Here is a 26,559-nt window from a genome sequence, read left to right on the forward strand (position 1 = left end):
CTGTGGGAAAAGAGACAGGAGTAATTGTCATTTAATAGTTTTAGAGTTTCAGTTTTGCAATAGGAAAAAGTCCTGGAGATGGGTTGTATAACAATGCAAATATACTTAAAGTTCTGTATTTATACATAACACGTCATGTATATGCATATGTGTGTGTACACGCAAATAAAACAGGCTGCAAAAAATAGAAGGAAAAGAAAATATTTAATTTTTCTGAGGTTTGTTTTTTTTTTTTTTTTTTTTTTTTTTAAGAGAGGGCTGCCCTTTTAAGGTATGGCTGCCATTTAAAATATCTAACCTCGGGTAACTCTTCTACTTTTTTTCTTTCATGACTCATCTTCAAATATCTTCTTATAAAATTATCCTCATAACTATCACATTGACCACTAAACATTTTTTCAAAATTTATTTGACAATCAAATAGGAGATAAAGATTGGCGGGACAAAGAAGATCATGAAAAGAAAAAATAAGTGCTAAAACAGTAACTGATAGGGCTCTGAACAAACACCTTTGCCAACTTCACAGTTTTATTGAGGCTGGCCCTGTTCCTGAAACAAACAGAAAGAAAACACCACAGCAAATCATAAACTGAGTTTCACACAGTTTGGCCCAATGGAGAGTTGCCTGCGATATACTGACTCCTGCATGCACCTGGGAACCCACATTTCCAGTACTATCCACCAAGGTGGCAGAGACCAGATGTGACCTGTCTTGCAAACTAGCCAAAGCCTCCTACCAGCCCATTCTTCTTGTCCTCACCCACTCTCCTGATCTCCACTTGTCCAATTAGGAAGTAGCTACTACATGCAGTAGACACTATATGTTCTAAGAGTCTTCATCTGTTGATGAGCATCTAAACCATGATTTTCTTAATACTGGATATTGATCCCAGGGACATGTAACTACTGAGCCATGTCCCCAGCCTTTTATTTATTTATTTATTTATTTATTTTTGTACCAGGAATTGAACTCAGGGGCACTTAACCACTGACCACATCCCTATCCCTTTTTATATATATTTTTAGAGACAGAGTCTCCCTGAGTTGCTTAGGGCCTTGATAAGTTGATGAGAGTGGCTTTGAACTCTAGATCCTCCTACCTCAGCCTCCCAAATTGCTCAGATTACAGGTGTGCACCACCATGCCTGGTGTCCCCGCCCTTTTTATTTTGTATTTTGAGATAGGATCTCACTAAGTTGCTTAGGGCCTCGCTAAATTGCTGAGACTGGCTTTGAACTTGCAATCTCCCTTCCTCAGCCTCCAGAGTTTTGGGGATTATAGACATGCACCACCATGCCCAGCAATTGCTCATCATACCATTTGTGTTAATTGAGCCAATTAACATTGTAGATGTCATAATAGAAACTAAGTATTTAGTTCAATGCTGTATACTGTTTTCATTTGTTGTTGTTATTATTTTGTCTTCTCCTAAACCATTAGGTACCAGAAATATTCATGGATACTATAAATTCACAGGGTAGAAACTCTGCCACCTCAGATTGATACTAATAAATGGGTAGACACACAAACAATATGAAAAAGCAAGGGAACAAACCATCCCAAACAAATAAAAATACCTCAATAACAGAATCCATTGACATCACAGTGGAGAAAATGTCAGAGGAGGAATTTTAAAAGTTCATAGTTAAACTGATTTATAAAGTAAAAGATGATGTAAGGAGTGAAACTGGAAAGAAAATAAAGTGAAAAATCACTTCAATAAAGTGATAGTTTCTAAAAAAGAACCAAATGGAAATCCTCAAGCTGAAGAAATCAATAAACCAAATTAAAAATTCAGTGGAAAGCATCACCAACAGACTAGACCACTTGGAGGATAGAGTTTTAGGCAATGAAAACAAAATATATAATCTTGAAAATACAGTTTACCATGGAAAAAAGATGTTAAGAGACCATTAAGAAATATGGGATAACATGAAAAGGCCAAATTTAAGATTCATTGGGATAGATGAAGGCTCTGAAAATACAAACTAAAGGAATGCACAATCTTTTAAATGAAATATCATCAGAAAACGTCCCAAACCTTAAGAATGAAATGAGAAATCAAATACAGTTGGCTTATATGACTTCAAATATATAAAACTGCAATAGACCCACATCAAGGCACATTATTATGAAAGTGTCTAACATAGAGAATAAGACAGAATTTTAAAGGCTACTAGAGAAAAACCATAGGTCATATCTAGACATAAAGAACTCAAAAATCCACACCACAAAAACAAATAATCCAATCAATAAATGGACAAAGGAACTGACAGGCACTTCACAGAAAAAGAAATATGAATGGCCAATAAATATATTAAAAAATGTTCAACATCTCTAGCAGTTAGAGAAATGCAAATTAAAACTAGACTTAGATCTCATCTCACGCCAATCAGAATGGCAAATATCTAGAATACAAGTAACAATAAATGGTGGCAAGGCTGTCTGGGAAAGAATACACTCATACATTGCTCATGGAACTGCAAATTGGTGCAGCCACTCTGGAAAGCAGTATGGATATTTCTCAAAAACTTGGAATGGAACCACCATTTGACCCAGCTATCCCACTCCTCAGTTAACACCCAAAGGACTTAAAATCATCATACTACAGTGACACATCCACATCAATGCTTATTACAGTTCAGTTCACAATAGCTAAGCTATGGAACCAAACTTCAACAAATAAATGGATAAAGAAATTGTAGAATGTATACACAATGGAATATTACTCAGCCATAAATAAGAATGACTTTATGACATTTGCTAGTAAATGGATGGATCTGGAGACTATTATGCCAAGCGAAATAAGCCAATCCCAAAACCCAAATGTCCTCACTGATATAAGGATGCTAACACACAACACCAGTGGGGAGGGAAAGAACAGAAATTCAGTAGATTAAACAAAGGGGTATGAAGGGAAGGGAGTGGAGACAGGAATAGGAAAGACAGTGGAATGAATCTAATATAACTTTCCTATGTATGCATATGAATACACCAGAGTAAATCTCCACACCCCACACCATGTACAACCACAACACTGGAATCCTAATTAGAATAAGATGGACTCCATGTTTGTATAATATGTCAAAATATACTGTCATTTGCAACTAAAAAAAATCTTAATTCTTTATGATACAAGTTCTTTTAAAATACCAGTAATGCTTTATGTTTATGGAAACTGCATGAATGGAATTCTACAACCCTAACTCAAGCCACCTAATAGAATTCCATATAATGTGGCTGCATCTCCAGTCTTTTTCCAGGAACTTGTGTTAGTGGAAGTAATAGGAAAACTTTCTTTTGGTACAGTCTCACATATAACCCAGCACAGAGCATAAGATAACCCTGGAGGAAGACCCCATCACACCACTGCCGCCATCTTCATTACTACTGTACACAAGTCATCTCGCTTCTTCCACTGCTTACCACCAGCCTGCTCTCTTCTTTGGGAGCCAGTCTTTCTAGGAGTTCACAAGCAAGCTGATAACAGAGGATGCTAGACTGACATAAGTTGCACTCGATTGCTTTTTCCTCCTTCTGGCAGGAGTGGGAGCCCCCCCAGGGGGCCTGGAAGACATTGTTTATAATAGAAATAATGTCCTTTGACAAGCTGTGCTCTAAACCCATTGTGATTCCATCATCTTGTAACTCCATCTGAAAGACATTGGGAAAAGGACCAAAAAAAAAAAAAAAAAAAAAAAAAAAAGAAGAAGAAGAAAAAAAAGAAGGAATTTGGTATTTTTATCCAACATTTCATTGACATACTAGATGGAGATAATTTTCACTACTGACACCAACATTAAATTATTTAATGACAATATAGGTTCAATATCATAGATCAATATTGGTTTCCAAAGAGTCTTCTAGAAAAAATATAAACACAAGACAAAATAATGAGAATTATTTTTAAAATCACATAACATTTAACAGAGTTGTTTTAAAATGCATCACTTTGTGATATTTTATACACTTAAAAAAATGCTATTTCTCATCTACTTTCCAGATCTTGGTTTCTAATTACTGCTATCCACTTAGTGGATAGGAATCAGGGATCCTTGGAGAAATGGCCAATTCCAGGGCTGGGGCAAGGAAAATATAAGATGAACCTGGAATATCTTGTCATGCCAGAAATTAAGGAAATGTTCAAAGAATGATATGAACATGTCAGGAGAACACAGAGTCAGCTTTAACAGACTCCCACTGGCCAATATGAGCAACAAAATAAGTAATCATAGTTAAAGATCATAAGTTACCGAATAAAATAAAAAATATCATTTGGCAGCCATCATAGTAAAAATTGATGCAGGCATGAAATGAATGTCAGTGCTAAAAAGTCTCATTAAAAAAAAAAAAAGGAAATCTCATCATCTGAAAGTGTTTCCCTACAAGTTACTTGCTATTTACAAAAGGGAAAATACAGGTATCCCTGGTATCTACAGGGGATTGGCTCCAGAACCTGCCCACATATATGAATTTCCATAGCTGCTCAAGTCCTTTATATAAAAATGGTACAATATTTGCATGTAATGTACATGTATTCTCTCATTTATGTCAAACCATCTCTAGATTACTTACAATACCTAACATGATGTAAATGTTATATAAATAGTTGTTACACTATATTTAGAGAATAATAACAAGAAAATAAGTCTGTACATGTTTACTATAAATGCACTGTTTTCCATTTTTTTTTTAATACTTGGTTGGTTACATCTGCTGATACGGAACTCCTACATACACAGGGCTGATTTGTAATGACTCAATAAAGAAAATTGGCAGAAATCATGTTGTAAACCAAGTGATCAAAGTTATCACTAGTAAGGGGTCAGTATTATATCTGTGCCTCCTGACATGATGCACTACAAAGGACAGAACATCACATCTTTGGTTCTTCCTGCCAAAAATGTATGAGCCAAATTAAGTCATAAGGAAATGTCAGACAAACTCAAAGTGAAACACATTCAACAAAACAACCAAACTATATTCTTGAAAACTGTCAAAGACATGCACAATAAACAAAAACTGAGGGACTGTCATGGATTAAAGAAAACCAAGAAACCAGCACCAGTTGTTGCCGTGATTGACCCTAGATTGTTCCTAGATAAAAAACAGAGTTTTTTCCTTATGATATAAAAATGATACTGTTATTATATCAATTTTAAATGAGTAATTTCTGTAAGATAGATAAAATATTTCCTGATTTGATAACTGTACTGTGATTATGTTAGATAATATCCTTATTTTTTAGAAACCACTCTGGAGTACTTGGGATAAAGATACCATGTTTTCAACTTACTCTCACATGACTCCTTAAGAAAATTCATTTATACGCATACAGAGAAAGAGAGAAAGAAGTACATGTGCTAAATATTAACATCTGAAGAATTTGAGACAGGAGTGCTCAGGAGTTCTTTATACTATCCTTGCAACTTGTCAGCAAATCTAAAATTATTTAAGAATAAAAAATTAGGAAGAAATATTCTTCTGATCAAAGTCTTTTTAATTTATCTTTTAAAAATTATCTTGGAAAATCAACCCATAAGATATATTAAAATTAGTCCCATCACTATGGAGTTGTACCTCACTGTTTCACAAAAATAGTTTTGTCCAGTTTGTTCATCCAATTTATTCAACAGAATCAATTCTAATGAAGCCATAATCTTCTAAAATTCAAATCCATTCTCACATGTCATTGCAGATATCTGCACAAGTAGTTTTCAGGCTCTTTAGGAAATTTCCAAAGCAATATGTAAAATGACCTGAGTGATGCCAGTGTGTATCACTTTTATTTTCAAATCACTTCAGTAAGTGTGAAGATGCCCAACACATGGAAAGAATCACTATACAATGTTTTTCCTCCTTCTTCACCTTTGAACTAAGGGAAGTTCATGCTTCAGCTACCTGTTTCAGGAGAAGATCAAACATGAGGATGAAACAGTTTAGATTCATTTCATCATCTTCACAATCAAAGTCAATAGTCCTTCCTCCTGGGTGTCCAAAATTCTTGAAAGGGCTACGGAATGGACTACGCATGGGACTCCGAAATGGACTCTGGAAAGGACTATGAAACGGACTCAGCATACTGTGCTGAACTCGTCGTCCAGGATCAGAGGCAACACTCACCTATGAGAAAGAATGTCAACACACATGAATGAATTCACAGAAGCTCAAATGGCTGCATAAAATAATTAGGGACTCTACAGAAGGCATTTCCAGCTGTCACACAGATTTCTTTTGACATCACCCAATGACATTAGTACCTCCAAATACAACTAATCCTCTCAACACATTAAGATGACAGAACCATCCAAGTTTTCAGACTAATTGTCAAAGAATGAAACATCAACACTGGAAAATGAAGGCATTTGTCATATTCTTCATCCCATAAAACAGTTCCAATTAAACTAGATTGTCTGAATCTAGTTTAAAAACCATAACCTGAAAAAATGAGGAATTACAAAAAGTAAAATAATGCAAGATAATTTTTAGAAAAATAAGCACAGAATCTCAGATTAATATGACTAAAGAAGAACGGCCTCTGGAGAGTATAATGATTAACTATCATGAGAAAATAATAAATGCCAAACCTACCACTCTGCTTATATATCCCCCAAGCCTCACCTCCAGCCCTCACTGCCCTTCTCTGCCCACCTTCATGCCATGGGTGTTGTGCACTAAGTATACCCTGCTCCTTTGCTGCTTGGCCTCCAGGTGGGTTCAGTGGATGAAGGCACCAGAGAGCACCTGCAGCTGGCAGGGCAGGAGGCAGGAGTGTTTCTCCCCACCCACTTCCTGGCTTTGGAGCTGCACCTGGGAAGTGTCGCATCACTCCGAAGCTTCTCCAGCAGCCCTTCCTTCTAGTGTCGGCTCTCAGTTGGCGCCAGGAACTTTCTTCCTTGTTCTTTCAGCCCTAGGGGAATAGAGGCTTCCTACCAGACTGTCACTAGATTCTGGGTGCTTCATCAACTCTTATTGCTGCTATAACCTTTTCCATAACTCTACAGGCAGAATTTCCATTAAAGTCTCTTCATTTTAACCATCTGGAATAAATTCTGTATCAGAGCCCAGACTGCCATAACTGTGCATCACTTTTATTTTCAAATCCTATTTTCTCTCATAAAGATCTTTCTAGGAACCCGAAAGCTCCACAGCCACTATTTTTAAGGCAAAGAGGAAGAGCACCCCATTAAGAATTGGAATACCTGGATATTTACAGTGTTATTTATGAATCACTTCACTTACCAAGTATCAAGTTAAGTAGCTGTAAAGTGAGGATAATGAGTTCTTCCCTGACTGCTTCACACAATTCTGTGATATTGTTCATTGTGAATACTTTGCACAGAATAAAGTACCACAAAAAGTAATAGCATTTTAAAGGTTATAGAAGAGAGAAATAAAATTAGGTTGTTGGCAGCTTGTTCCTAACAGGCCGATGAAAAAGAAGTGATTTATTTTTGAGTAATGAATACAAACCATGATCCTATCATCATGTTAGGTTTCTTATTCCCTAGACATCAGGTGGCATGGGGACAGTGTTATGGTTTAGATATGAGATGTCTCCCAAAAGCTCATGTGTGAGACAATGCAAAAAATGTTAGAGGTGAAATGATTGGTTACGAGAGCCTTAACCTAGAGTCAGTGCATTGATCCTGATAGGGATTAACTGGGGGATAACTGTAGGCAGACAGGATAGCTGGAGGGGGGCCATTAGGGACATGCCTTTGGGGTATATATTTGTCTCTGGAGAGCAGAATGGTTTTTTGATGCCTGGCTTCCAGTCCTGAGCCACTTTCCTTCTCACCACCCTTCTACCATGGTGTTTTCCTCACCTCCAGCCCAGAGGAATGGAGTCGGAGGTTATGATCTGAGACCTCTGAAACCATGAGCCCCAAAGTAAACTTTTCCTCCTCTTAAAATTGTTCTTGTCAGGTCTTTTGGTCACAGCAGCAAAAAGCTGACTAAACAAGGTGGGTTCCATGGAGAGGTCTGACAGGAGGGTTGGGAAGTCCTTGCCCACCCTCCAGGGAGAGTCAGCCTCTCAGAAACTGCACATGGCCAGCAGAAACCACAACAGATTCCCCACAGAAACAGTATCAAAACTTTCTAACAGTTTTTGAACACTTTTCTCATCCACAGAGATGTAAAGAGGTCAATAAAACGAGCTCAGTTAGTTCATACTGACAGCACTATCTATAGTCACCACCAATTGATTTCGTTTTCCCAAAACACAATGACAAAAAGCAAAAGACAAAAAACCATCCAAACTCCTCACAATGTGTGTGAAGCACTGATTTGCCCAGTAGCTGGAATGAACTCTCATTTATCAGGAGAGGTGGGGTAGAGGGGGCATCAAAAAAGCTAAGTTTTTTTTTGTTTGTTTGTTTTGTCTTTTCCTTTTATCAGTAGTGAGAGAGAGCTAAAATTAATTTTTCCCAAAGAAAAATTAAAAACTCAATAACTTATTAATTATAGACTATACCAAAACTATCTCGGATAAATATTTTTTATTTAATGTACTTTTAAAATTACTGAAATGAGATGTGATTTTAAAAAGTATCTTCAGAGAGATTTCTTATGATGCTACTTTCAAGCTTGATAAAACTGACAAGGATTTTTTAAATCTTAAGACAGACAAGAACAATCAGGTAATAATTACCCTTCGAGCTGCAAGGTTCCCTGCCAGTTCACTGACTCTTGATTTTCTTTGATTTGCCAGTTCTTTGACAGAATTAACTCCATCAGAAAACATGCTTATTAAGAGTTGAAGTGGAACCATGATATCTAACTCCGATAATACCTGGAGAAAAAAGGACATATTCCCCCCAAACATGTCAAATTTAAAACTCAGAAAGCTACATTTGATAATTTTTTCCCTAAATCAAACTATTAAGCATGAGGACATTCAACCTTACTCATATTCTACAGTCATCCTCAAATTTTTGCACCAAGAAAATCGAGGGTGTCTTTAAATTGAGTTTTCCTTACCCTGATATCCAATAAGTCGCCATGTTCTTTCCACAGAAATCATCAAGTTTCTCTTGATGTTATCCCTCCTCCTTATACCCAGTGCTATTGCTTTCGCTCACATCTTTCTCCTGGACAACAGAATCTGGTCGTATCTTCCTTGAGTTCCTCTGCACTCTCACCTGATAACCCCATCCAATCTTGCTGTCTGGTACAAGCTTATGTCTTTCTGGGCCAAAATCAAGTCATCTTATTTGAAAAGAATTTCCTGGAAATCTATACCTGCTTCCTTTGACAGAAAAGAAACAACCCTAGTCTCTGCTTCTTAGAGCTTTATATATATGTTTATTATAGTAATTACCACTTTTTGCTGCATTTAATTATCTATTACTATCCCTCATACCATGATCTGCTTACAGAAATGAAGTATGGGGGAAGAGCCACCTTACAGTGCCTGGCACGCAAGAGCTCTGAAAAACTTTCCAATTAATGCATATATGATTCAATTCCAACCACTGTATTGTTCAGTCCCCTCCCCAAAAGGTGAGACCAGGAGTTTGAAACCTTCAACTACAGCACACTGCCTTCACAGTAAGGCCATATTAGAGCCAAGTCCATAGAACCTGTGGACTGTATCTTATCTAACTCTGGTGGGGACAGAGGTTTGCAGCTTAAGAGGTGTGTCACAGAATACTGAGGCAACATTTAGCCATGTATAGGAAAGACTGGCTTTCCTAAAATAAAAGTTATCTTACTGAAATCTATGTGGAGATAAAATAAGTTAAAATTCTGAATCCCAAGGTGACTTTTTTTTTTTCAAATGCTCCCTTTACTCTTTGTTAATTGTAAAAAATATTGTTCCTTAGTTTAGAATCCAGAAAGGCCTTTTTTGCAACTTGAAAGGCACATAGGAGAAAGGTGTATAAGAGTTCGTCTTTGTGTGACACAGAAATGCATCTGAGGCTAGAGACGTGGGACAGAATATGTTGGAATGCAAGAGGCCCTGGACTCAATCCCCAGCACAGCAAAAGAAAATTGTAAAAAAGTAACTATAACCATAGTTACTCTAAACAATAAATTTGTCCTTATTTTCTGAAACTGCCCAAAACTTTACATCAGATATTCAACTCGATTTAATAAATTTTTATTAAACATTCATTAAATACAAAGCTCGAGAGGAAAGGATGAAGAGAGTTGTAAATTCAAAAAAATAAAACCTAGTCCCTGAACCCAAGGAGTGTGTAAGCAGGAGAAGAAACAAAAACTAACTCTAAGAAAAGAACAGATTTCACACAGAGAAGCTGTCTGGATACTGGGGGGAAAGAAAAGTGCTCGATGGACAAATGGGGGTGTAGAGCGGCGGGAAACGTCAGAGGAGACCCCTCCGAGCTGGGCTTTACAGGAGAGGTTGGAGCTCCCAGGAGAGGCAGAAAAGAGAGTCATTCCCAGTTGAGGAAGCAGACGAGCCACTCCCTCCCTTAATCAGTAGTCCTCACCCTTCCAAATAAAGGACCTGTTTAATACTAAAAGTTTTTCAGAATCTCAGACAGCAAGTAATATATAAGGACCAAAAATCTCTATGAATTCAGTAACACTATTGCATAAATTTATATTTGTTAACCATAACTAGAGCTACATATATTTGAAATTTAATCATTTATTTATGACTAGGAGATATTAGTCTATAATAATCCTCAATGAACACATGAACATATGACCCTGCAAAACCTCCCACCCCTCTAACAAGGCTAAGAACTTAGCTTCTAGGATAAGAACTATTACCCCAAACAATCATAAGTATCATTCACTTACATGAAGCCATAATAAAGCTTGTTCCTGCACAGAGGAGGGGTAGCCTGTAAACCGACAGCTAATAAATCCAAACATCTCTTCCAATGAAAAAGGCAGAGGACAGAGCTCAATGTCAAACATTTTGCTGAAAAGCAGAGCAACAAAAGTAAATGACCAATGGGCACACATTAGGGTAAACTGATATCACCAAAGTATTTCTCACTATACCCTATTTGGAGAGCCAAACCTTTTAGATGAGTTTGTGTTCTGACCTATTATTAGTATAACTTGTTTCACTGTAAGAGAATTGTTTACATCATAGAAATACATGTAAATAATTCACATGGAATCACATTAATGCCCATATGCATATTAGGTTTAACAGAAGGAATTACATTTCTAAGGAATTAGAGCTGCATCCTAGCCTCTAAAAATATTTTATCTTTGTACTTTTCCAACACAGCCAATTTCAAATCATATTTGAAAATAAGCAAACAATATGATGTATATTTATTATTTCTCAAGAACAAGATCTTTTCAAATCATTTTGATTCAATTAATAGTAGCTATTTTATTTGGGGCTTCCCAATTCTCATAGAATTGTTAAAAAGGGAGATTACACAAAATACTTAGTAGAGTACCTAGCACACAGTACATGCTCGATAAATGTTAGATATCAATATAATTGCAGTGACTTCATTAAACTACTTACCCACCTTAATACTTCCCTGAATTCCTTTAACTGATTATCTGGGACTTCTGTTCTGATGGCTTCCAGCCATTCTGGCATAATACACTCCCACACTGATTGGTTGATCACATTGTAGGGGATCAGGCAAAGGATCCGGTTGAGACCTTCCTTCAGCTGAGTGACTGTGCTACACGACTTATCCCAGTATCCACCAACCTGGTGGGGTTTTCACAACCACAGGGGAAAAGAACAAAACACTCCTGTTACAATCATACTCAAGAACTTCCGAAAGGAAATGGGTACACAGAAAGGCCAGAGCCCATAACATCGGAGTTCTTGGCCAAGAATATTTTTTGTAATTCCTCATTTTTTCAGGTTATGGTTTTCAGTAGAGTCCTGCTTTTCTCTAAGCTGCAAATTCTGCCACAATTTTTTTCCTAAGAATGTTTTGAGGCTGGTTGAATTTGTGAATAAAAAGATGCATTTTGTAATGATCAAGATAGTACATCAATTTCCTAGAGGAGGAAAAAATTTAATCATAAATTTACAAATATAAGTTGTTTTAACTCTGATGTTAAAGATACTATATTTCTCTTATAAGCATAAAAGTAACAAAGGGTTGACCATTGACAGTTCCCGAGTCTTTACCATGGAAGATAAGGTTCAGAGGAAATCATCTTATTTTAAATGAATCCAATTTTTTTGTGTGTGCTTTTGGTTTTTTGTTTTATTTGTTTGCTTTTAGGCTGTGCAAATTGAACCCATGACCTAGCACAAACTAAGAATGCACTCTACCACTGAGTTACATAACCCCTGCCCAATTACTCCAATTTTAAATGTTTAATGATTATATCTAGAATTCTAGATTATTTAAAAAATTAACCAATTCTATTTTAAAACTCAAACATCTATCTGGTGTCATGCTGATCAAAATCCCAGATGATTAGCTATTTTCAGAAAATGAATTTATTTCTGGGATTTTTATTGTTGCTGTTAATTACAGATAGACTTCAAAGAGCTGACATTGGTAATGTTGAGAACCTGGAATGTATTGTTATGGAGGTTCTTTTGCATTGTAACTCATGGTTAAGCCATGTAAAGACTTGGTTTTGAATCAAATTTTAGAATGCCATTGGAGATCCTAAATTGTCAATAGCCAGATTATAGATCATTTTATTTGGAAAAACTGTCACGATCAAAAAGATTTTTAAGGGGTAAGGTCAGGACATGGGAGCATGAGGGCTGGCTTGGTGCTTGCTGGCCCGAGGCCAGCACAGGGATGGGAAGCCAGCACAATATTTAGGATCTAGGGCAGGAGCCAGCAGGAAGGCATCATCCAGGCAGGTGCAGCTATGGCTGCTGCTGCTGCTGCTGCTGCTGCTGCTGCAGGCATCAGGCACTGCAGTCTTGCCTCTGCCACCTCCAGGCCAGACCGCTACTGGCCCCTGTGGGGGAATCAGCTGTGCCACTGGGGTACAGGATGTACCCCTGGATTCATGAGTGCTTGTCCCTAATGGATTTGCCCTAGAGTTTGATTGGCACAGTGTGGATGATGTCAACTATGACAGTGTCACCAGGAGTTTGATTGGCACAGTGTGGATGATGTCAACTATGATAGTGTCACCAGGAACATCCCCCAGTACTGAAGCTCCTGTTGGAACATACCAGCACCAGTGCCAGGGCAGATCTGACCAACATCAAGAGGAAGGGCACAGGACCCTCCACCTTGTTCTGGAGCAACAGCATGTAAGGGAGTTCACAGGCTACTGGTTTGGGAGTATGTCCACCAGTAAGGCATTCCCAATGACACCTGCAAGAATTACTAGGCCAAGGGCCAGCAATTAGACATGGTTAGCCAGTTGGGATATGCACTAAAATGAGAGTTCCATGCCATTCAGAGCCTGTGCCTTCTGAAAAGTGAGTGACTGCGGATCCCTCTCTGGGAAGAACACCACAACAGAAATCTACACAAATGGTCCCATCAGCTGTAATATAATGCTAACAACACCAGAGATATTTGTGTCCAACTCTGTAACAAGGCCTACATAATCAATCTCGTTTTTGTGGCTCAGTGGGATGTCAACAACAGGACCAAGTACTAGATGGTCTGTAATTCACAGTGGAAGAGAGGCTCTCTGGGCAAGAGAGGCTGAATAAGGAGAGCACCCGACTCCTATAAAGATGGAAAGAACACCAGTTAACAACTTTATTATTGAGAAGTACTGAACAGTTGGGGACCCAATTTTTTAAGTCAGATGTCTCTGGAAGAGCAGTTGTTTTGTTTTGTTTTTAAAGAAATGATATCAGGAACTATAACCAGAGGATCCTATGGCAATATGCACCAGCCTGGTTAGTAGGACTGGGGTGATAGACTATATACCAACACTGTATAGCTAGCAGTGACACTAAGCAACCAGAAGAGGTGCCTGGCAACATGAGGACCTATGTGGCTGAAAGGACATTCCTGAGAATAAGCTGAAAGTGAGATGACCTCTACACCTGCACAGGACTAGTCCTCCTCCACAAAGACCACAGCAGCCAGCTACCTAGCAAGCAAGCTACCTAGCAGACAGGAAATTGTGGGACCAATAGAAGGTTTGATAATTTGTATTTGGTAACTGTAGTCTGTAACAGCATTTCTATAACATGTATACTCAGAAAAATTAGAAATTATATCCCATCTATGATTGTTATATCAAAGTGCATAAATGCATTCTACTGTCATGTATAACTAATTAAAACAAATTACAAAAATTAATAAAAATAAATAAAAAAGAGGTAAAATATTTCAGACATCACCAATTCTTATGTTACCTTGAGATCAATGGGGGAAGAGAACAGTAACTTGGAATTCCCCAAGTGAGGAATAAAAGATCCAACTTCAGGGGCTGGGGCCATAGCTCAGGGGAGCTCTACATTACTTGCCTAGTATACACAAAGCCCTGGGTTCAATGCCCAACACTGGGGGCAAACACACCACTTTAGACAAAGAAAATAAATAAAAGTATTTTTAGAGAGCACTTACTAAACAAATGTCCTTTTGCCCATATAAAAGGATCAAATGGAAAGAACAAAACAAAAAAGCACCATGGCTAGTCAAAAAGACTCCCTCAACAAAATTAAAGAAGAAAAATCAAATTTAGAGCTAAAATTAAGATCCACACCCACCACAAACTTCCCTGCACTCCTTCCCTACAAATGATCCAGCTGAAGACTGATGTTCAAGTTCTGATAGAAACTGTTCTAGAAGCCTTCCCTAGAAGGTTAACTGAACTACAGTAAAACTGCTCAGAGGGCAGCAACACATCATAAAGACTTTGTTAAACAATTTATAAAAACATTCCCAAAACACAGAGCTCCCAAAGCCCCAGAATATAGAAATCTTCATTTCTATATCAGTGGAAAATTTTTTCTCTGATATAAAGAAACAAATTCAAAATAATTTAGTTGGATGAGCAGGCCATCCCCTCAATGTTATTATTGAGGCCACCACACAATTCTTTGAAGAATTAAAAACAACTGTCCTGGCTGGGGTTGTCGCTCAGTGGTAGAATGCTTGCCTAGCACATGTGAGGCCCTGGGTTCGATCCTCAGTATCATGTAAAAATAAATAAAATAAAGGTATTATGTCCAATTACAACTAAAAAAAAATAAATATTAAAAAAAAACAACTGTCCTTGCCTTACTGACTATAAAAACAGAAATATGGCTCTAGGAGTAACCCTGAGCCACCCATCTTTCTTACCAATCTCAAACCTCTGCTGTTCATCTCACAATACTTGCAGATACTGTAAAAAGTCTGGACAAAAAGGAACTGTCCTGCCCTAAGGGAGAAGAAAAGCTCAAATAGTAGCTGTCCTATGCCTCCACCTGCTCAGTCAGCCACCCTGAGACCTCACATCAACTAGCCCTGAGCCTGGCTATAAGACCTGCAGGCTCTCAGGGCGGGTAATTTCGACTGCCCTTAAAAATGTCTGCTTGTAAAAGCTCAACAGTACCCTGAGAATTCACTGTTTGTTCCACACAAAACTTGGTAACTGGCAAACATGCCCCTGACACACCCAGAGCAGGCACTTTAGACATCTCCTACAGGACCTGAGAGCCTCTTTAAAATGCAGACTCCAAGGGAAAGAACTCTGGCTTAAGCCCCAGAATTAGGCCCGTTACTTTACTGTACTACTGCCTCTAGACATAAAATATGAGAAATTAATTTTTCCTGATAAACACCAATTAATACCCTTAATACTTTGGGGGGGGGGATTGAATGATGGGATGTTACTGGGATTGAATGCTGGGATGATTTACTACTGAGCTACACCCCCAACCCTTTTACCCTTTTAGCTTTTTGAGACAGAGTGTTATTAAATTTCTTAGGGTCTCACTAAGTTGTCTAGGCTGGCCTCAAACCAATGATCTTCCTGCCTCAACCTCCCGAGTCACTGGGATTACATGTGCCACCATGCCCAGAACACTTAAATTTTAAAACCCAATGCCTTTTTCCTTAGTTCATCTCAGAAAAATTAGCCTATCTATTCAGGGATGAAATCTACCAAATTATGCTATATCTATGTACAAACATACCACAATGAATGCAACTTGTATATACAATGGGGATTATATATATATACACATTCACACACACACACATATATATATATATATGTATATGTGTGTATATACACACACACACACACACAAAATGGGGATTATATATATGAGTGTGTATTTATATGTGTGTGTGTGTGTGTATGCACACATCCAGGGAAGGAGATTGAACAAATAATGCTATGTGCATGTACACATGTGATAAAATGAATCCAACTCTTATGTATAATTATAATACATCAATGAAAAATGAATTTAATAAATAAATAAAAGAACCTGGGGGCAAAAAAAAGGACTACCAATAATAGTACATTGTTTAGGTAGAGATGGGGTTACAGAAGTGAGGCGTATTCATGGGGAAAAAAAAATAGCTTCTCTAGACTAAAACAACCACCTGAGGTTTAGCACAACCTCCCCGAGACCACATATCAGGGCAAATAAAAAGAGCTTAAAGGTCTCTCTGACAAATATTGGTAAAAAGCTTTAGCCCTTGCATTGAACAGGGAAGGACTTATTCCATCTGCAAGAATACAACTCAAATAAAAGTCAGACAAAGATGAAGACCAAACCTTACACAACAAACTAGTGAGTCTGTACTCCTTTGAAAGTTGCAAGGTCTCTATTTTGTCTCTCTATATGTATTTGTATATACATTATGTATATGTGGAATCTCTTCTTACCTCTACCTACTAGTACTGCCAAATTATTTATAAAATCCTTTACAAGAGAGCCCTATTATAAATAGGTTTTAAAAATTAAGTGCTTATACAAGTTAAATATTCCTAAAAGTCTCAAAAACATAGGGACTGACCCAAATGTGTTAAATTTATATGATCTGTGTAAATCTTTGGTAAATAAAACTAGTTTAATATTGTTGGTTTAATAAAAGCAACTGTTTTTCAGAATTATTAGCACTGCATATGATAAACATTATATTTTTATTCTTCTTGAGTTTACTAGTCAAATACATTAATGTATTTAGATGTTCTAGACTGCACAGATTTGCTGGGCGTAATAGTGCACACCTTAATACCAGTGGCTCAGGAGGCTGAGGCAGGAGAATCAGCAAAAGTGAGGCAGGAAAATCAGCAAAAGTGAGGTGCTATGCAACTCAGTGAGACCCTGTCTCTAAATAAAAATACAAAAAAGGGCTGTGGATGTGGCTCAGTGGTTGAGTGCCCTTGAGCTCAATCCCCAGTACAAAAAAAAAAAAGACAACACAGATTTTGATTTTAATTTAATCAAATTAAATCATCATTCTGACAAATTTTATTTCAACAGTAATTGGGTTTTATAATACATCTTCTTAGAGGTAGCTTCCAAAATCTTTTTGAGATCTTGAAACATTCAAGGCATACTAAGTTAAATTAAATGGTAGATATTCAATGAATATCTAGATCACTTCTAAAAAAGATTAAATATTAAAACATTAATTACTGAATATAAGTTTATGTACTTTTAGCTTCTTATTTTTTACATAGCTTATTGATATTTGGTTTTGTTGATAAACACATTTTGCCACAATGAGAAACTGGACTACAAAGAAGCACATATCTCTGGAAGCTGTTAGATGGCACACCTGCAAAATTTGCTACTATACTACAAAGTGCTGGCAAATATATATGACAGGAAAAGTCACAGTTGTCTACTCCCTAGTTTTCTCTGTAAAGTAAAGGTTTATAGGGTTTAAAATTATAACCAATATATGTAAATCAAACAATTGGTATAATAATAAGAGTTAAGGGAAAAACTCTAAGAAAAGTATTCAAAAAATGTAGGCTGTCTTTCCTTTAAAAAAAAAGCGGGGTGGGGTGGGGGAGGGGAGGGGGGGCAGTACCAGGAATGGTATCCCACACATGTAATCCCAGTGGCTTGGAAGGCTAAGACAGGAGGATCGCAAGTTCAAAGCCAGCCTGAGCAAAAGCAAGCCACTAAACAACTCAGTGAGACCCTGTCTTTAAATAAAACACAAAATAGGGCTGGGGATGTGGCTCAGTGGTTGAGTGCCCTGAGTTCAATCCCTGGTACCACCACCACCACCCGACCCCTCGCGCACACATACGCAAAAAAAAGACAGGAGCAGGAGTGGGGGCTTTAGCTCAGTTGGTAAAATGCTTGCCTCCTTTACACAAGGCCCTGGGTTCAATTCCCAGCACCACAAGAAAAAAAAAAAAAAAAAAAGGAGTAATTCTAGAGCAGTTACTTAGTCGTTTGTTCCAGAATGATCAAGAGCAAAGTGAAGGACGAAACCAGAATGAATACTGGAAATTACAAACAATATGTCTTGGGGATAAGAGAAGAGACAGAGAAAGAATGAGAATTCTAGGTGGCAATGATGGCTAAGATTGATTGTATTTATTACATTACAACATTTTTAAATGAGCTTTAATATTATTAGTATAACTGATGAAAAATAAAGTTTAGTTTCTTCTTCTTCTTCTTCTTTTTTTTTTTTTTTTTTTTGGTGCAAAAAAGGGGATTGAGCCCAGTGGCATTCTCTCTTTCCTAGAACAAAGTTTCTTGGATTATGTTACTTCTGTTCTTGTTAAGAGATTACAAAAGATTTTTCTGACCCTTTGAGCAGTCTGCCTAGAAAACTGCTTAGTCTCATTGTTTACAGTCTCCTAAATTCATATGTTGAAAACTAATCACCAATGTGATGATGTTAGAAGAGGGGCCATTGGGGAGGCTTTGGGGCCACAAAAGCAGAGTCTCTGAAATGGGATTAGTGCCTTATAAAAGAACCCCCAGGGAGCTGCTTTGCCCTTTCTACCACGTGAGGATGCAACCAGGAAGAACTGTCATAAAACAGGGAAAAGCTCTCACCAGACCCTGAATCTGCCTTGATCTTGCACTTCCCAACCTCCAAAACTGTGAGAAATCAGTGTTTACTGTTTATAACCGCCCCAATCCATGATATTTTGTGACAGCAGCTTAAGTAAACTAAGATGGAAACAAAGATTGCCTGTCATATTACAACAACTTCCTGTGAGGTTCAGCAGTAAAGCATTTGTCTAGCATGTGCAAGGCCCTGGGTTCCATCTCTAGCACCACAAAAACAAATAAATAAATGAGTAACTTCCTGTGTTTTTTGTTGTGGTTAGCACATCCTGGATTACTCTAGAAAAAAAGTCTTCTCAATGTTAAAAGAACGAATGTTTTTGTTTTGTTTTGTTTTGTTTTTGTAGTGCTGGGGATCCAAACCAGGACCTCATTCCTGCTAAGCAAGTGCTCTACCACTGAGCTACATCACAACCCTTGTTTTTCTTTTGTTTTTGTTTTGTTTTGTTTTTTTATGACCATGTTGCTTCCTATATTTACTTTCAAAATCTCTCATTGCCATTTTAGTTAAATGAACAACTAAGAATTTTTTCACAGTGATCTGTGATTTTTGATTAATCCAGTGTTTGAAACTTTTGACATTTTTTTTAACATTTTTTTTATTTTGCCTTTCCAAAATCAAATTCTAAATAAAACAACAGTCTCGGTCTGACTTCAAGATTTCCCCAGTAAGCCCTTGAAAATCTCCAAAGATTTGTTCTCACTTTGCCAAACATAGCTAAACTAATTAGGTTTGTCTGACTTGTTGAATTGCATGGAAAGCACTGTCAAATGAGAAGAGGAGCTTAACCTTTCTTAGGTTTTCTTCGTGTAGGTAAATGATACTAATCTAAGTATTTTAGGAATTATAAGAAATTCCTAGAACTCCCTCAGTGTCCACACTGCCCTAAGTCCTTAAGCTTTTTTTATCGGATATGAGACAACAATGACAAAATGTTATCAGTTGTAATTTCAGTAATCTGAAAGTTGTATGCTACAGAAACAACAAAATTTCCTTGTCAGCCACATCATAATAAACATTGGATCATTACAGCCATTCTAATTCTAAGCCTTTTGTCACTCAGATAGCATCATTTAATTATGATGCTTTCCTGATATCTCCTGTGATCACCACCTAGCCAGGATGCTTTATCCTCAACAAAAGACTGAAGCTCATGGAAAGGACTGTGGCAGGTGTGCTTGGGGACAGGCTTCTTATGGCAGCGATTCAGTAACTTTGAGCTCAGACCACTGGACTGAGGACGGATTGCTAAAACCCTTGTGGAGAAGGTGGTGGCTCGTCAAACTGCTAACTCAGAGCAGATTAAAGAGACCAAATGAAATGAACTGCTGAAAATTATTTTACTCTTCATGGTTTTCTAATGTTCTATTTTCTGGATTTATAAGGAACCCTCTTCTCTTTTCTTCTAAGCTATCACCTACTCACAAAGATGTGGCAGATTATACCTTCACAAACAAAACTGAAACATTTACCTTTTTCTCCCTAGCAAACTCCTCCAGGATTTGGAAACTCCTATTGAATATTCTTATTTTCATAGCAATATGGTTATTTGCATAAGTTCATTAAGAACCTGTCCTACTTGTAACAGTTCATAATTGAAAAAATTGGTTGTATTACCAAAGCTTGTGTAATGTCGTCTTTGAAAATGTACATAGAACAAAATATTCATATTTTAAGGAACTATGATTGACTTTACAAAGCCAGCACTTACAAAGCCCTTTTTGAAAAAACCAGCCTGGTATCTGGCTTACAGCAGCCTCAGCCTTACAAGTGATTAAGGAATTCCTAGCAAGGCCAAGGTCCTAGAATACTTAGGGAACCTTAGGAAGAAAGGAATCCAGATCTATAGGTATCATGGAAGAAGTCTGATGATGAGTTCTTGCCTGGGTTTCTGGCACTGAGAGTCTTCTGAAGGTCCAACCTGAGATTTCTTATAAAAGTTCTGTCAGAGCAAATTTTAAAAAGCCTATATAGTCAATCATCATTCTTGCTGTATTTATGTTTATCATCAGACCAGATTTAATGGGACTAGATTTATTTGATGATTTTAGAAAGAAGTTTTATGTTTCAATGAAAAAGTATAACCCATCCCAGATTCTAGTCCTGTTAATTATCTTTGAGCTATTTTTCATCCCTTTGTAAACTGGCTTTTGCCATCTTGGCCATATTATCAATGATTAATATTTCTATTTTTTTTCTCCTGATGTGTCAACAACTGAAAATTAAAACCTAACTGCCCAGACTCTTATTAAGGCTTTTCATTGTCTTGTCCCCAAACCTCACATATTGAGGCTGGATGGCTTGATATAAATTTCAAAGGGCTTACTACAATAATTTCTGCCATTCGAGAAGTTCGTCAAATCCTCATGATCGTTCATGTTCTGCTCTGGGAAATAATGTAATTGTGACACTAATGTTCTCACCCCTTTCATCAAGATGCTTCCAGTCCAATATCTAAAATGTTCTCAACTACTGTTCTCTGGACTCAGAAACTAGGTTTATAATTTACTACAATCATTAATCTTTGTTTTGCTTTTTTGTTCCTCATGCTAATCTATGCTTTTTCCCGTGTGCAGATCTCTTACCTCACATTTCCTAACTAGAAGCTTCTCTCCACAGCAATCTACCTAGCTTCTTTTGTAAGTGTGAAAATTCAAGGGAAGTTTCAGAGGAAGAAAGGTGAGGATCCACTCAAACGCCCAGAATTGGCATCAAGACTATTTTAAAGTGAAAACATTTGAGCTAAAGAAGGAACACAAAGAAACCTTATCTGAATTTCTAATATTGAACTAAAACAGAGTCCAGAAAATAAACCTCCCTCCCAAGGGAGTTTCCTATGAATTCAGCTGCCATGCAGACAGGCCACTTCCTGCCCATATGCAATAGTGTCAAAAAAATAAAAAATAAAAAAACTTCCAAAACATCTCAGCAACTCCTAAAAAAAAAAAAAAAAAAAAAAACCCTTTGTTCGGTTTGACATATAAATCTTTTATTTCTGTCTATTCGGGGAGTAATTCATCATTGAGTACTCCCACATGTACTCATAAACAAACCGTGTCTTCTCTACTGTTACTCTATTATCAGTTAACTTTCAGACCACCAAAAACTGGACCCAATTAAGAAAAGTTTTCCTATTAACATAATAATTTCTTCTCATATTCCTGGGTTGGATTACACTAATTCTTCACCACTTTAAGAGAAATAATGATAGAAAACATATTAACACAGGCAAAGAATTCCAGTAAATGGGAAATTTCCATTATGTAAAAATGCAAGTTTATAATTGAGTCAGTAGGTGGCACCAAAGAAAAAAGAAGTATATCTTGATAAATGCACACATCACTGAGTCCTGGAAATCAAATAAAAGCTACTCTTCAGATGGTCTGTGTTCTGTTTTATCCTTAAGTGTCCTATTTCAATGCAGTTTTAAATTGAAAATTGCCTAAAGGTCTTTTTGAAAGGAAACAAAAAAATTACAAATAAAACTTAAAAACTACTTAGAGGCTGGGGCTGTAGCTCAATAGTAGAGCACTTGCCTCGCATGTCTGAGGCACTGGGTTCAATTCTCAGCATCACCTATAAATAAAATGAATAAAATAAAGGTACATCAACATCTAAAAAATATATTTAAAAAATACTTGGAAAAAATTTCATGTATTCCTGCCAAAAACTGATTTGGGGCATCTATTTTTTTCTGGGTTACACACAAATTATATCATATTGAAAATATATGAGGTGTTCCCAGCTGACATCTGCAACCTGTGATCCACTGAGAGAAGCAAAAGGTACTCACAGAGAAATCTGCCCCCTAAACTGGGAAAATAGAAGTGTTCTGGCAGTCTCTGAGCAGTTTTGGAATTTCAAATGGCAGTGTAGGAACTGTACCACCATCTTTAGAACCACAGAAAGTCCTTCTTCTTCAACAATAGCCTTTCCACAGACTAAGCCAGGAAAGGACTAAGCCCCAGCAACCCCACAGAAAAAGCTGTGAATGCTGTTGGTTGTTTTTTGGTACCAGGGATTGAACCCAGATGCCCTTTACCACTGAGCCACATGCCCAGACTTTTCTGTATTTTATTTAGAGACAGGGTCTTGCTGAGTTGCTTAGGGCCTCGTTAAATTGCTGAGGCTGGCTTTGAATTCTCGATCCTCCTGCCTCAGCCTCCCAAGCCACTGGGATTACAGGCATGTGCCACCACTCCAGGCTGGTTGTTTATTAAAAGATATATTCAGCAATGTCAAGAGAGAATGCTTTCTTAAATTCTGAAAGATACCTCAAAAATCCATTTTGCCATTCATTCTTCCATATCCCAAACCAACATCAAAGCAGCACATCACAGAAGATGCACTTATTAAACTTCTTTGGCTATTGGTCAGAATTAAAAAGATGAAAGAGAGATGCTACTCCTCTGTCCACAATGACAACACTCTGACAGTCAAGGTGGTACTTCTCCCCGAGCCCTCCTCCTAACAAGGTTCAAGCTATTGGCCTCCACTTACCCTGGCAAATTCCATGGGTTTAGGAAGAAGGCACATGACCATGACATCAAAGCGAACATCACATACTGTCTTCAACCACTTGGTGACAAACTGTGGCTTCAGTTTTTCTACCAAGCTTCCAACTTCATCATCCATCATGTATGCTGTGGAGTGAAACCACTGAAATACCATGGCCACCAGCCGGGCCAAACTTTCTGTAGGCGTGTTCTCACTGGGTGTGCACAGGCTCACCTGGGGCAGAAAGAGTAGACACTTTTTCAGTCTCCGTCCTTCATTACAAAATTACTGCATGTACATTTATAGGAAAAAAAAAAAACAATGTTCCAGAAAATCTATTTGAAACAGGCAGTTTTATAAATGATGATCATTTATCCAGAAATTATGTTCCTCTCTACAGGGACAGATGGAGTGCAACAATAATGTCCCCTCAAGATTCTGCCTCCCAATAGCATTTTTTTCCTACAAGAAATCTATTACATAACCTAGCTAGATAATGCTTCCTAAAATTAAGTCCATGAAGTGATATTTCATGAATATCTTCAAAGAAAAATAATATACATACATTTCATTTCTAACATGATCAGATTTAGGTAAGAATTTTGTAGAAGTAATAATTCTAATACTTTGAGGCCCCTACTTTATTACCATAGTATAAGTAGATTTTTTAAAAAATCATTTATTCATTCATTTGGAGATAATCTTTTATTCAGTATTGTAGCAGGGTACAAGAATACAAAAAGTAAAGAAAGCACTGTCCGTGCCCTCAGAGTTCCCAGCAATAGTAGCCATGGTATTATTAGATAACAAGTTCTTGGAAGCAAGACATGCAAAATCAACAATTAAATCCCAATTTGGTAAAGACTTTTTCAGGAAACTGTGTGCAAGCATAAAAGAAACACATCACTATGGAGACTTAATCCATGTTTGTAGCCAGCAAAATAAATGAATAAATAAAAGCCTGCTTCTCTGCACAATCAGTGCATTTGGCTGGCTTCAGGTTTTAGATCTATATGGTTAATCTCCACTGAATAAGAGTTGCAATGGAATCAGTCAGTTGCTATCACTGATTCCTTGTGTAAGTTTGGCTGTGATTTCTGTAGTGTACAAGAACCTGACTTAAATATACATAAAGCTCCATAGAAACGGCTTTCAAGAAAAATTTCATGTACATGAAAGAAAGGATGTAAGTTATCTGTAAATTATGTTGAACCCAGTACTTTACAATCCATACTAGCAAGTTTCCCATTTGCTCCTTGTCAAGAAAGTGCATTTCAACCAAGCAAGTATGTGACATTGTAGGTTTCAATGCCTGAGTGTTTATTAAAGTCAACCAGGGAGCTTTTTAAAACATTTCCAGAACTATAGGTAAGATCTAGACACTGTTAGTTTTTAAACATTTTCTTAGGTAAATCTAATGGGCAACCCAGAGCTGACAGCCACTGCACCTCAAAGTATACAGACCTAAAATTAATTTATAAGCACTAAGATAATTTTTCAATATTTAGTATTTACTCCTTTCAAAAGAACAGGAGAAATCCCTCATCAGTGCAATAAAAAAACAAGAAAGCAGAGAATAGTTAACTTCTTTTTCTTACTAAGAACCATATTCCAAATTGACTAAGCAGCCTCTGGTCGTGTTTATCATCGTCCTTGTTATCAAAGTCAGCATTATCCAGGGAATGGTGGGAAGAGGAGAGGCCCAGCTGCCGCCGGCGATTCAACTCATGTTCCCGCTGCTCAGCATGGAACTCGGCTTCTTTCAATAAGCTGACAAAATGGGGTGATTTCAAATTAGATTATGGAAAAACACACTGCAAATCATAACCTATCCAGAGCAACTAATTCAAGCATCACAGATCACCTCCTTTAAATTGGTGTGAATTACATCAAGAAGCCTAATTTCATTTTTTTACTATTTTGTACTCTATTCCCATTTCAAAGATGAACAAACAAACTGAGGCACAACCAGGCTACTGCCTCCCATCAATTATAAAAAAGCAGAACTGATGTCTCTAATTTCTGGTTCACCAACCATCCTACTGTGAGTCCATTCTTCTTCATGTCTACCATGAAGGCATATAGATAGGAAATGTATGATTCAAGGAGAAACTGAGCACATGTATCCAAATGGAAAAATATTCAATATTTGGTATTCAAAGACCTGAAAGTAATAAATGAAGACTCCTTTTCAATTTGCTAAACAAATAACAACTTTAATAATGTTGATAAGGGTTTAGCAAAAACTAATAACTTCATATACACTGTTGGCATTGTAAATTCATATACATGCTTTGGCAAGCAATTTACTAAATTATCAAGAACAATTAAAATATTCAGACCCTTTGATCGGTTAACCCACATCTGGTAATCTACCCTAAGAAAGTAAAAAGCACAGGAAGAACATTATGCACAAACATATTAAAGAGTTCTTTTTAAAATTTGAAAAACTGGACGCAATCTAAATATCTAATGGTGGAAGTAAATAAGTTATAACTAGATGAATATGATATATTCACTAAAAAGTGATAAAATATGGAACTTCACAACACTGAAAGAGCTAATTATATAATGTTGTATCAAAGAGAGCAGCAGATTCACTGTGATTAGAGTTATATAAATAAAACTTGAATTCGAATGAAACTAGATGATGTGCAAAACTAACCATGATGACAGTATGGCTGTTTGGTTTTGTTTGTTTTGTTTTCTGTTTCCAAACTTGCCATGATGCTTGATTTAACAAACATTTCTTCTACTCTGTGTCAACCGCTGGGATAAGAGAAATAGAAAAGACCCTCTCTGTCCTTAAAACTTACATTCTAACAGTGCTGTTTTTGTTTTGTTTTTAATCTTGCTTCCTTGAATATTACGTATATTTTTAAAAGAATAAGAAGAACAAGTATAGAGATTATCATTTCAAATGCTGATTTCTCCTTCATCTAATAGAAGGAGAAAACCCCTGTAGCCTTCAGATCGGGCCCTGTCTCAAATGGGCCCTCTGTGCTGACCCTACATACTTTCTTAGCAATTTTTCTGCAGCCTTGTCTGGCTTAAGTCGACAGGATATATTACATTCCTCAGCAAGCTACCTATTATCTGTGGGAGAAATGTAGACCCAAAATACCATGGTAAGAACACAAGTTACCCTGAAGTGGGGCACTTTTGTGAC

The 26,559-nt window shown here is 37.1% G+C and overlaps 1 protein-coding gene across 4 annotated transcripts in view; it reads right to left on the bottom strand.

The window, feature by feature from the left end:
* Unc79 (unc-79 subunit of NALCN channel complex) overlaps positions 1 to 26,559 on the bottom strand; it is a 211,009-nt gene that overhangs the window by 116,112 nt on the left and 68,338 nt on the right. For all 4 annotated transcript variants that reach the window (XM_077799972.1, XM_077799971.1, XM_077799969.1 and 1 more), the window contains exons 10-16: positions 24,989 to 25,160; positions 23,394 to 23,624; positions 11,472 to 11,662; positions 10,777 to 10,900; positions 8,657 to 8,797; positions 5,902 to 6,123; positions 3,427 to 3,654 (exon numbers count right to left, since the gene is read on the bottom strand). In XM_077799972.1, coding sequence (XP_077656098.1) covers positions 3,427 to 3,654; positions 5,902 to 6,123; positions 8,657 to 8,797; positions 10,777 to 10,900; positions 11,472 to 11,662; positions 23,394 to 23,624; positions 24,989 to 25,160 — 1,309 coding nt within the window. The remainder of the gene's footprint in view (positions 1 to 3,426; positions 3,655 to 5,901; positions 6,124 to 8,656; positions 8,798 to 10,776; positions 10,901 to 11,471; positions 11,663 to 23,393; positions 23,625 to 24,988; positions 25,161 to 26,559) is intronic.

The sequence above is a fragment of the Urocitellus parryii genome, chromosome 6 (assembly GCF_045843805.1).
Source record: "Urocitellus parryii isolate mUroPar1 chromosome 6, mUroPar1.hap1, whole genome shotgun sequence".
In the NCBI taxonomy this organism is placed as follows: domain Eukaryota; kingdom Metazoa; phylum Chordata; class Mammalia; order Rodentia; family Sciuridae; genus Urocitellus; species Urocitellus parryii.